The following is a 13010-nucleotide window of genomic DNA, read 5'->3' as shown; positions in this document are numbered from 1 at the left end:
AATTCCAAAAATGTAAAATGGTAATAAAAAAAAAAAAAAAAAAAAGTTAGTAGGCTTGAAGGACGTTCTATAAATAGCTCTGAGGGCAAGCGGTCAGTAATGCAGGTCACCCAGTTACCACAGCTGATCCACGATCCGGGTCACAGCATGACAAACATACCCCACCAGACACAAACACACGCATCGATCGCATTCACTGGTGTTAAGCAAAGATTTGAGCAGACAAGCTGCGGTTTATTCACCTCTGCGTCTCTCAGACTGATGATGTCGATGCCGCACTGCTGTGCTCTGCTAACCAAATCAGTGTCAAAGTTTTCCACGAGGATCAGGGTTTTGACTGAGTGCTGCCGGCCCGAAACACAGTCCAACAACAGCTTGGCCTTCTCAGGGACGTCACATACGACTGTAGAGATACTGGCTGCAAAACACACACAAATGCATGTAGTAAAACAGACAAACAATCATAAAAAATAAACAAATACATTCATTCTCTTGATCTTGATGCTGAATACTTCAAGTTAGGAATCTCTAACCCTAATAATGACCTAGCAAACACCAATAAAAAGACAACAGGGACATCTTGTATGACACATCTGCATGCATACTAAAATCAATGACTAATCAATAACAAACTTAATGTACTATTTCAAGATAAAACTGCATAAAAAACTGACATACTTTTGTCGAGGATGTAGCTTATCGCTTCTGTGCCCAAGGTGTCATACAGAGGAACTGATATCAGAGAGTATGTGTAGCAGGCCAGCTCTGAAATCGTCCACTGGATAAAGATTTCTGACATTAATGATCACATATTTGCAATCTCAAACGTTAGAAGATGAACTGCACATTTGTTCATTGTAACCTGTTGGTCACACATTTAGAGTCTCAAACAGAGCAAAAACTCAAGACAGGAAAAGTTATCTTTATATTTAAAGTTATCATTCCAATTTAAATTGAAATTAAAGATTAATTGTATCTTTTAAAGGTGAAGTGTATATTATCTAATTGCAAATAATGCTTTATAACGTTTTTTTTTTGTATCTGTGATTGGTCATACGAAGACTATATTAAAGAAAAATTTTAATATAGAAAAAAAAAACAGATTTGGAGAAATGTAGCATTACATCACTTGCTCAAAAACGGATCCTCTGCAGTGAAAAACACTTTCAGTGGGTGCCATCAGAATGAGAGTCCAAACAGCTGATAAAAACAAATCCATAATTTATCCATTTTTAACTTCAAACTATTGCTTCCGGACAAATATAAGTCCATAATTCAGTGAAAAGGACTGTCCCCTGTTGTCTTCTATTCTATGCATATTTCTCTCTTGATTCAGACAAGACTTTCTTTACTGGAGAAAGCAATATTATTTATAGAGGACTTATATTTTTGCCTGAAGCAATGGTTTGGTATTAAAAAATGATGGATTTTTTTTCTCAAAAACATTCAGCTTTTGCCTTCCCGAGACGTTAGTTAATGAACTGGAGTGGTGTAGATTATTGTGATGTTTTTATCAGCTGTTTGGACTCTCATTCTGACGGCACCCATTCACTGCAGAGGATCCATTGGAGAGTGAGTGATGTAATGCTACATTTCTCCAAATTCAGTTAAGAAATTTTCTGCACATTTCCAATTGTGGGTGAACTATTCCTTTAAGATGAATCGCATCATTAATTTAAACCAGGTTAAAATCTAAACACAAGTGTAAAGATGCATTTGGGCAATAAATCACATAATTATCAGCTCTGACCTCTGGTCTGTTCTGAGAGAAGATGCCGATGTAGGGGTCTCCATCCTTCGAGTGTCCTTTGTGCAAAAACGCTGATCCCAAATTCTCTGCTCGCTCAATCACCTGATGAAGAGGAAATGACAAATAACTTAACCAAACCAGAAAACGACTTACGCAGTTCACTGTGCACAAGAAGGGTGGAGAAATTAAAGAAAATATCTTATTTTTCTAAATAGTTTCAATTCAATTCCAATTCAGAGAACTTCATTTTTCCATTAGGAACTTAATACGTTAAAGATTATCAGTGCATGCATTCAGTATCATGTGCAATCGGTGTAGCTTATTAACAAGACAACAACATAAGGAATGTAAATTTGACTGCTTCAGCAGTTAAACAAGTTCCCACACGCCCGTTTTACAGTTTGACCACCTGTGTAAGTGCGACCTTCACAACCACGCCAACAACCTACAAGAAACCTGCACTTAAGAGGTCTGAAATCCAAAACCAGCTTCTCCACAGTTGTGTCGGACGCTCTAATTACACATCACACAGATTAGGCATTTTGAAAGAACAATGTCTCACTATATGAATTATTTCACAGGTTTTACAGCATGATATATGTAAATTATGTAAAGTTTTTATGAAATGACCCAATGCACCAGGTAACTTATTAACTTGAAAGCCAAGAGAACATTAAATGTGAGCTATAATAAGTCCCAAAGCTCAACAATAAAGATGGGCAGATGGCATGCACCAGTGTGAGAGATGGGCCAGTTCTGCATTGTGACATTTTACATTTGTACGCTTATGTCTTAAAACACTTCTGTTTTCTGTGATGGATTTAACATTGTGAAATCTGCTGATTTAAATATCACCAAGGTAAAGTTATGAAGCATCAGTCCGAATGCTTTGAAAATTACAAACAATACACTGCACGCCATAAATTCTAGCAAAAGTATGTTTATGAATTTACTGCTGCTGAGTTAAATTGTAGATGCAAATTTCCAAATATTATTGCAAAAATGAATTTAATAAATTATTATTGATAACCTTAAAGGGATAGTTCAGCTAAAAATGAAAATTCTGTCATTAATTACTCACCCTCATGTCGTTCCAAATCCGTAAGACCTTCGTTCATCTTCAGAACACAAATTAAGATATTTTTGATAGAATCTGAAAGCTGTCTGACCCTCCCATAGGCAGCAAAGGTACTACCATGATCAAGGTCCAGAAAATAGCAAGGACATCGGTAAAGTAATCCATGTGACATCAGGGGTTCAACCGTAATTTTACGAAGCTACGAGAAAACTTTTTTTAGTGCGAAAGAAAAAAATAACGACTTTATACAACAATTTGTCTCCTCCGCGTCACCCAAGCGCCATTTTGGAGAATATCCACTGAATGTAAATGGCGTATGCTGTTCTTTTCGTACGCGGCGTACGCCTCTGATTTTAACGAAAACAACGTATCCGCGTGGCGCAGCTGACACAGAACAGCATACGCCGTATACATTCAGTGGATATTCTCCAAAATGGTGCTAGGGAGAAGACGAATTGTTGAACAAAGTCATTATTTTTTTCTTTTGCGCTAAAAAAAGTATTCTCGTAGCTTCCTAAAATTACGGTTGAACCCCTGATGTCACATGGATTACTTTACCGATCTCCTTGCTATGTTTCTGGACCTTGATTGTGTAAGGATCCTTGCTGTCTATGGGAGGGCCACAGAGCTCTCAGATTCCATCAAAAATATCTTAATTTGTGTTCTGAAGCTGAATGGAGATCATATGGGTTTGGAACGACATGAGGGTGAGTAATTAATGACAGAACTTTCATTTTTGGGTGAACTAACCCTTTAACATTTAATAGGAAATATAAAATAAATGTATTGCTTACATACAAAAATGTAAAAATAAAAGTTTTTTTTTTATTTATATAGCACATTTAAAACAGCCACAAGACTGACCAAAGTGCTTCACAGTCAAAATCTATCTTAGTGGCGAGGTTAGTGAAAATATCAGAAGACATACATAATTACAAAAGCATGTATCAATTACAAAAAGCATGGATCAAAACAGAAACAGACATGGATGCAGAAGTGCCATCCTACCTCGGAGTACGAAAGCCATTCATACGGCTGCTTTGGTTTTCTTGATCCCAGACAGGGACCGTTTTCTGAAAGAAAATGTAAAGATATCACAAAGGCCCATTAGATTTTTCTATTTGTTGTTTTTATACAGAAAATGTTCAACATCATGTGATATATTAATGCTGACCACTTAACCACAGGTTGACATAGCATTACATTGCAAAATATAACTATACTATCGCCAAATCTTTAAATAAAGTTAGATATACAAGTATGTTCAACTTTATCATTTATTTATTGCTTCAAGGTTGAAATAGAAGTGAAAAGTACATACTTGACTCCCTCAGACCCCTGTGAAAGCACTCGTACATGGTCTTGGCGTCCTCGTAGAAATGGCTCAAGAGCGGTCCTCCATTTAAAACTGCCCCTCGACGAGCAAATTCTCCACCCTGATCGACAAAAAGCATATTTTATATTAAATCTCTTATTGCAGTAAGACAGGCTTTGAGTTCATGTTAATGTAGTATTGTCTTACCGGCAGCTCTACTGACTGCATGCGCAGGTCACAGGGCGCTTTGAGGGCTTTGGGTCTGGTGGCGACCCAGTACGCTGTGACGGCGGTGAACGCACCCATGCCAAGGAGAATGTTTGTGGAGAAGCTGCGGAAATAGTCCCTCACCTCGGACAGCTCAGGGATTCGCAGCTGCTTCAACAGCTCGTTTGCCTGCATGACTACAGCGAACTCAATCTGTGGAGGACAACAGGGGTTAAATTAGGCCCTACTGCACTTATACCCTGGTACAGGGAAAAAAATACTTTGATATTACCATATTTATGCATCATGGAATGGCAAGAAACTTCAAAAGACAAAAAACTGATAAGCAGAGTTGACAGTATCCGTTCCTTGTTTGTTATAGTGCTTGTTTTTGTGTTTTCAAAACTGAATACAAAATACAAATAAATAAACAAATAAAAGTAATTAAGTAAGTGGTTTACCATGGTACATGTCCAAAAATTTTTTATTATTTGTGAAATCATTTTAAAGGAAAATTAAATAAATACACAAATATATATACAGTATATATATACACAGTATATATATATATATACATAAAATTAGGCCCTACTGCACTTATACCCTGGTACAGGGAAAAAAATACTTTGATATTACCATATTTATGCATCATGGAATGGCAAGAAACTTCAAAAGACAAAAAACTGATAAGCAGAGTTGACAGTATCCGTTCCTTGTTTGTTATAGTGCTTGTTTTTGTGTTTTCAAAACTGAATACAAAATACAAATAAATAAACAAATAAAAGTAATTAAGTAAGTGGTTTACCATGGTACATGTCCAAAAATTTATTATTTGTGAAATCATTTTAAAGGAAAATTAAATAAATACACAAATATATATACAGTATATATATACACAGTATATATATACATATATACACACAGTATATATATATATACATATATATATATATATACATACATACATACATACATACATACAGTATATATATATATATATATATATATATATATATATATATTCCAAGGAACTTCAACATATCAAAAGGTGGTATTACCAGGGTACAAAAAAAATCATGGTACTTCTAGAAAACACAAAAGGTTGTTTTTATTAAATTTTTTTGCATTGTGACATTATTTTTATGGCAAGCACATTTTTAATCCCAAATAAATTACCATAATGCAAAATTTCAAAAAGATCAAAAGAAATATGAGAAATGTGTTTGTCTGGCAGGCAACTTTCTTATTGTCCTTCAGTGATTCATAAAATCAGTCCTGTAAAATCTTAGCTTTTTATTGGCACATTATTGAACTGTAAAATCCTGTCAAGTGTTTTGAAATATTGCGGAAAACCCTTTGATTAAATCTTAGCAATCAATTGGTTAATCAACGTGAACTGTGCCACATTATCTTTGCAGGGAAACAGTCAGTGCTGAAGGGTCAAACTGATTAAACGATCAGATGTTCTGCAAGGTTATCTTCATCTGCTACACCTGTGATTCAGCTCACATCAAGCTTTGCTTTTACATAACAACAAACCTTCACAGCAATCAACACTACTGTTATTAAACCTACATTTTACAAAACCGGTTTATGAACAAAATTAACCCTAACAGCTAAACCTAGTGTTCGCTAGATATTTTGCATTGTTGTGACATTATTTTCATGACTACTAAGCACATTTAAACTTGAAAGATAAATTTAAAACATGCACACGCGCACACACTCTGTTTCTTATTAAACTATGCATTCAGTGAAATTTAGTTTAACCGATAATGGCATAGTGTATACTTACAAGTTACAACTGTACTTTTTTTTTAAATGTATTTTAAAGGTATTCACCTTTTAAATTTCACATTACATACAGTAACTGTCATAAAGGGGCAAAAAACTTTAACAATTACCTTAAAAATAACTCTTTTTCTGCAATAAATATATATTGTAAATTTATAATATTACTAGAATACTTTTTACAAGAAAATACTTTCAGACTTTAAAATTTTACAATTAATTAAATGCGTTTAGGGATGCACGATATATCGGCCACCATATCGGTATCGGCCGATAAATGCTAATTTTTTCTGTTATCGGTATCGGCCTGATAAGAAAATTTGGCCGATATCTTAAAGCCGATAAATAATGCATTATTTCCTTCAGAGACACTTCAGATGCGCGCTGTTCGTTTGCAGCCTTTTGTGCAATTGAACGTTGTAATATTGTGTTTATTTTATGTATATCTGATTTATCTCATATAGAATGCGTTGGGTTAAGTTAAAAGAGCGCTTCAGTTTACCGGTGATCATCTTTAGCTCAGCACACGCAGCTCAAACAGCAGTGCACAACATTAATAACTATGATTGGGAATGTCGTGTATATAACATTCTAATGAGAACATTATTATAATAAAACGTTGGGAATTCTTTGGGTTTAGTTGCCGTGTTTCAGCGCGTTGATATGGGAAGAGCGCATCCACAACAGGATCACACATTCTGACTATAGCACGCAATAACTGCATAATTTTGTACATATATAAGTTGGTTATCGGTATCAGCCAAAATTTTCATATCGGTGCATCCCTAAATGCGTTACTTGCCGTTTGTAATTATTCCTGTAAAGTGATTCCTTTGTAATTATTTCGGAGTAAAACCATTTCAAAGTAAGTCCTGCAGTGCACTGATCATCAACATTTTTAGTTGAACAAAAGGAATGTGTTTTTTATTTGATTAGTTTATCACAGAAGCTGAGGATCTGAACATTGAACAGGTCCAACTACACATTATAATCATATTCAAATTAACTATATAAACTACAAGTTTCATTTGCAACAAGCTAACTCCGGTAGCAGCAGCATTAGGGCCATGAGTCACCTTAGTCAGCTATGTGATTCATGTTAAACCTTGCGAGGACGCGTTACACCTTTAACCTCTCACCCACTTCTATTCGTACTGCCCCGGGTGAAATCATTCTGAGAAACTGCCTTCACTTAGTGACTAAAAACAGACACAGCGTGAAGCCCTTGTAAACTCATGCATGACTGCATACAAACAATGCAGAGTTAAATCCTGTGGAGATTTGGAGCTAAAATACTACAAACCATTCAATATCCTCATTCTTTCAGAACAGCAAATACTAAATTCTCTGCATTCTGACAAAAGCAATTGTACTATAAAATTGTTTCTTCAACTTGCCTAGTACACGCCTTTGCATGAAAACCTGCCCTTCATCAAGGTATTGACAGCAAAGTCAAACCATCTTAAATCACTTAGCAAGAACGCAACATGACCAACGCACAACAACACACACTTCACCTGAGACTAAGAATAAGGTAGGTCCAAACGTGGGCGCCGATGTACTTCCCACACCCACAGAATCAAGACAACAGGAAGGTGAAACGACCAGGTGAAGGTAAAAACAGTTCAGTCTGAACATCTACAGGTTGAGTTCATGTGCAACCGCGGGTCAGACCCCTGCCGACCACTTCCTGCTCCTTATTGGACAGACACACACTCTTAGAACCTGCTGCGTCAGCCAATCACAGAACAGGAAGTCAAACAAGCAACGACCAATAGTTAAAGTCCTAAAAGTCACAACTGACTAGATATGATTGTTACTGTGTCAATACTCAACAAGAACTGTATGCTGATTACATTATGTTGATATTCTGTGATAAAAATTGACTGACATGTTTATTTTTTTTTATTAATACTTATACTTAGCAAGGATGCATTAAAATGATCAAAAGTGACACTAAAGACATTTATAATGTTACAAAGATTTCTACAGTCTATTCATCAAAAAATATGATGATTTACACAAAAAATAGCAGCACTACGGTTTTCATCATTTAAAATAATTAGAAATGTTTCTTGAGCAGCAAATCAGCATATTAGATTGATTTCTGAAAGATCATGTGACACTGACTGAAGACTGCAGTAAGTTCAGCTTTGATCACAGGAATAAATTACATTTTGTATTCATTAGAAAACAGCTATTTTAAATTGTAATAATATTCCAAAATATCACTGTATTTTTGATCAAATAAATGCAGCCTTAGTGAGTATAAGAGACTTCTTTCAAACATTACAAATATTTGGCCTGAAACTTTTGAAGAAAATTGAATGCCAATAAATCGCACAATTTCTAAATATCAGCCTAGTTGATATATCTGTCAATAGCATCACACTTCTGTTTATTTATTAAAGATCTCCTTATTATCTCACTCACTGTGTTTGGTGTCGACCCATCATGAGGAGCTGATAAACAAACACTGTAATAAACATCATTCCACTCACTCACTGGTGTACAAACTTTCCAGGGCAAAGGTAACATGACCACAGCCACGTCCTTTAAACTCTTCCTGTGAGGGGGGGTGAGTGAGACCAATGACAGACCCTCAGGCCGGTCACCCGATGGGCGCAGACACAACCCCCTCCCAGAGCAGGGCTGCTATTTAAAAACAGTGGCACAACAAATGGAAACCAGTGGCATGAGGTTGAGTGGAACAGATCCAGATATATTAAAGGCATGCGATTTATGACGAGCGGACATATGACATCCGCATTAGGCTCAAGAACAAGACAGCTTTCCAATGATTTGAGGTGTAAGCTTTAGTGCAATGTGAATTAAGTCAATTCAAAATCAAAAGTCAAAATCAAAACTTTTATATATATAATAACTAGTAGGATTATTTTCATGACATTTCCAACAGAATTCTCACTACTGTAATATACCTCTTTTTGGGTCCCATTGTTTTTTTTATTGGCGATTCATTATAAAATAGATATTAATATTTACTTAACATACATTTTATCAGCATAAAGGCAGGACAGCATATAATACTACCATTACATAATCTTCTGATCAAAAGTCTGGGGTTGTTAAGATTTTGTTTTTGAAAGAAGTCTCCTGCGTTCATTCTAATATGCTGATTTACTGCTCAAGAAACATTTCTGATTAATAATATTGACAACAGTTGTGCTGCTTAATTTTGTGGAAATAAATACCATATTTTATTTCAGGATTCTTTGATGAATATAAAGTTCAAAGGAATAACATTTATTTAAAACTGAAATCTTTTATAACATTATAAATGTCTTTATGCACTTTTCAAAAAAATTTAATTAAAAAAACACTTTAAAAATTAAACCATAAAAAATGGCCCTAAATGCAAAGCACAATTTCTTAGGCTTTATGGTGAATTATGACCCAGACACATTCTTGAGAGGTTTCATGAGATTCACTTCTCTACTATTCACTCTAGATCATTTCTTTCAGGCATTCATAAGGAATGTTTACATAGTTTCAAAACCCACACAACAGACTGTCAAACACTCAATGGCAAGTTCCAATGAGACTGAGCTAACAGAAATGAGTCAGGAGGTGCTTACCTCAGCAATGACTGTCAGTAAATAAATACTGACCAATCAATCGACAGGCAGTATCAGTCTGACCTTGTGATATCTATGACATGTCTCTGACCGGGACAAAGGTTGAGTTTTACTCTGCTTATGAGTGTTGACAAAATATCGGCCTACACTGCCATCTCACTTCTTGAAAGATATGTGACCTATAAATGCATGGATGCAGGGGCGTAGATTATGCGGGGGACGTGTCCCCCCCACTTTTAAGATTACGTAAATTCGTCCCCCGCACTTTTTCGGGCAAGTGTGTTCACAGAGAGGTTTTCAAGAGCCGGTGCGAATAAATATAGATTTAAATTCAAAGAGACATGATAGTCCGTGCATGATCTGATGTTTTATTCGGACCCAGAATAAGGCGAGATGAACATCACGGAGCGCTAAACACTCTGTGCAGTGTATGTTTCATTCATACTCGAAGCCGGAGAGCGCTCTCGCGCAGAAAGTCGTACGAGGAAATTCCTAATATGGACAAAAGCATCCAGCTATCGCTGGATGAAAACAGAAACGTTTGGAAACATGAAGACATTAAACATACGATTGTGACAATATGGTTTATTTGTGTTTGTCAAGTCATCTCCAGGTAATAAATAAAGTATATGAACAATGCAGTGCTAGCTGACATAGCATTTATTACAGTATAGAAACTATTCTGCCTTATGTGATAAAAAAAAAGTGTTTGTAGTATATAAACAAATCATTATTATTGGTTATTGTCCAGCAGTTATCTGATTTCTAAGCCAATTAAAAGCTAGAAATGAGAGAAAAATTTAAGTTCTGATATTCTGATATCTGATATTCTGATTTGCTGCTCAAAAAACATTAATAATAATAATTAAAAAAGGTTTCTTGAGCAGCAAATCAGCATATTAAAATGATTTCTGAAGATCATGTGACACTGAAGACTGGAGTAATGATGCTGAAAATGCAGCTTTGCATCACGGCAATCATTTAAAAATATATTCAAATAGAAAGTAGTTGTTTTAAAAAGTAAAAATATTTCACAACATTACTGCTTTTGCTGTCCTTTGGATCAAATAAATGCAGGCTTGGTGAGCAGAAGAGACTTCTTTATAAAACATTAAAAAATCTTACTGTTCAAAAACTGTTGACTGGTAGGTTATATAGATTACAGAAATAATATATATATATATATATATACACACACACACACACACACACACATATATATAAAATTTCTGTCCCCCTCACTTCTGAAATAATGGCTACGCCCCTGCATGGATGAATACAACAATCAGCAGCATTCATTATTAATAAAGATGAACAGGTGTGGTCTACAGGCACCCATTCACACGCTCAGACACCTATTTTGTCCTGCGTATCAGGAGTCCGTTTCCAAACCTTTAGTTTCCACCATAACTGTTCATTAGCAACACAATGACCAAACCAAACAAGTCCTGCAAGAATACCAAATTACACATGAATCACATTGTCTTAAACCAAAATACAACCAACCATCTACACAACCACAATGAGGGCAAGAAATAATATACAATCATAGTGTGTACACTACAGCTTTACAGTAATGGCAAATCTGAAATCGCATGAAACTGCATGCATTGTCTGTTTGTTTGTCTCCATGAAAGCCTATTGTTTAATACTAAACCTTTAATTTATGCACACAGGTGATTTCCACAGGTAGGAGGGATGCTGGGAATGAAAACAATAAATAGAAACATGGCTGTCACCATACAACAGGGTCAAAAAGGACACAACGGATCTCATGCAAGACGACATTCTATGCGGGCCACAATACTTCAATACAGATTAATGCTCAATTTCTAGGAGGAAAATTAAAATCTATAACTGTACTTTTGCTAAACCGCATGATGAATGCATTTAGAGGTCAGCAAGTAAAATGAAGAACTTGAGTCATAGTATATGGCAGATGACTTTCTCTAATTCTCGAATTCACAAACCAAGAGCAGCTCAAATATTAAACACATAGGCTCTTTACAAAGCACATGCTAATTTAAAAGTAAGGGTTTGCACTTCACACAATGTGCATTTGTTAAATTATTAAAATGCATAGCCAAACAACAACAACTAAAGTCGAAACTGGAATAAAGAGGAGTTCATAGTGTCATATTTCAGTTCCACACATGCTCTTCTGCAGTCATCCATATGCATCAATGACACGTTGCAATGTTGCAAAACACTATCAAAGTTGCTATTATGCTACTGTATAACGCATTTCATTACTCAGTGAAGAATAAAATACATCAGGTACCGCAAAAGACTATTAAACCGGCTTTACTGACCTGTATGTGACAGAACTCTTCTGATAAACGCCCAGGCGTGTCTGACGGCGAGCGTTTACTACTTCTTCCGCTGTGTTAGGTCGCCAAAATCTCCACCAATCAGAGGCGCCGTACGAATGGCCAGACTGTGAGGAGGCCTGTGATTGGTGGCTCGTTTGACTCGCAGTAAAGGGACAGGCAGGATCATCAAGCCAGAGCCAGCCCAGTGTACAGGGACAGACAGGGCGCACATACAGGAGAAAGAGAGCACACAGCAGCACAGATTTTGAGGAGAGGATGCTAACAGCTTTAGAGGCTGTAAGTAAGAGAGCTAGCGCTCCTCAGGAGGACAGTGACAGCTTATTTTTTAAAAGCCTCCTGGAGGACTTCAGGACGCTGTCATTGAGGACCAGGCAGGACCTAAAGTTCCAGATGCACAAATTAGTGTATGAAGCAAAATGTTTTGATGCTGGACACACTGACCACTGGGAAGAGAGTATCGGGGGGCAGCTGACAAGTCTGTGAGGGGTGTTAGTAAGCTTATTTCCCTCGCAGTCTTGTCAGCTGCACCTTGTGCTTTCTCCATTATACATATATTTTGTGTTCAAATATATATATGTAATGTTTTTATTTCTTCAAACAGTTTATTCTAGCTTTTACATTTTTTTATTAATGTCTCTTCAAAATAAGTTAATAAGTTGTAAGATAATAAATAAGTTGTAAGTTAAATTACCGTTGTAAGTTAATAAATAAGTTGAAAGTTAATAATTAAAATTTTGTTAACATTTCTGGTTATATGTGTTTTATATTATTACACATCTATCATATCCACCTTATCATATTGAAAATGTGTAGGGGACCCAGGTGAAAAAGTTCAAGTCCCTCGTGTACTTAAAGGGTTCATATGATGGTTCTAAAAAGAACACCATGAATATGAATATGAACTAAAATGTCCTTTTAACATACAAGTGGTACCTAAATA

The 13010-nt window shown here is 35.9% G+C and overlaps 1 protein-coding gene across 3 annotated transcripts in view; it reads right to left on the bottom strand.

Annotated features, from left to right (window-relative positions):
- acsl1b (acyl-CoA synthetase long chain family member 1b) overlaps nt 1-12159 on the bottom strand; it is a 25270-nt gene extending 13111 nt beyond the window's left edge. Inside the window, exons 1-7 of one of the 3 annotated variants that reach the window (XM_016234219.1) lie at nt 12050-12159; nt 4351-4563; nt 4150-4264; nt 3837-3901; nt 1751-1852; nt 679-778; nt 243-418 (exon numbers count right to left, since the gene is read on the bottom strand). In XM_016234219.1, coding sequence (XP_016089705.1) covers nt 243-418; nt 679-778; nt 1751-1852; nt 3837-3901; nt 4150-4264; nt 4351-4545 — 753 coding nt within the window. In that variant the 5' untranslated portion in view covers nt 4546-4563; nt 12050-12159. Of the gene's footprint in view, nt 1-242; nt 419-678; nt 779-1750; nt 1853-3836; nt 3902-4149; nt 4265-4350; nt 4564-7658; nt 7833-8574; nt 8656-12049 lie in introns of those variants that run through there. The other 2 variants (XM_016234220.1, XM_016234218.1) reach the window with 2 other exon arrangements.
- Between the last annotated feature and the right edge of the window lie 851 nt (nt 12160-13010).

Source organism: Sinocyclocheilus grahami, unplaced genomic scaffold (genome assembly GCF_001515645.1).
Source record: "Sinocyclocheilus grahami isolate Dianchi unplaced genomic scaffold, SAMN03320097.WGS_v1.1 scaffold447.1, whole genome shotgun sequence".
Classification (NCBI taxonomy): Eukaryota; Metazoa; Chordata; class Actinopteri; order Cypriniformes; family Cyprinidae; genus Sinocyclocheilus; species Sinocyclocheilus grahami.
Note: the sequence above shows the minus strand (reverse complement) of the source record. Positions and strands in the feature narration are given on the sequence as shown.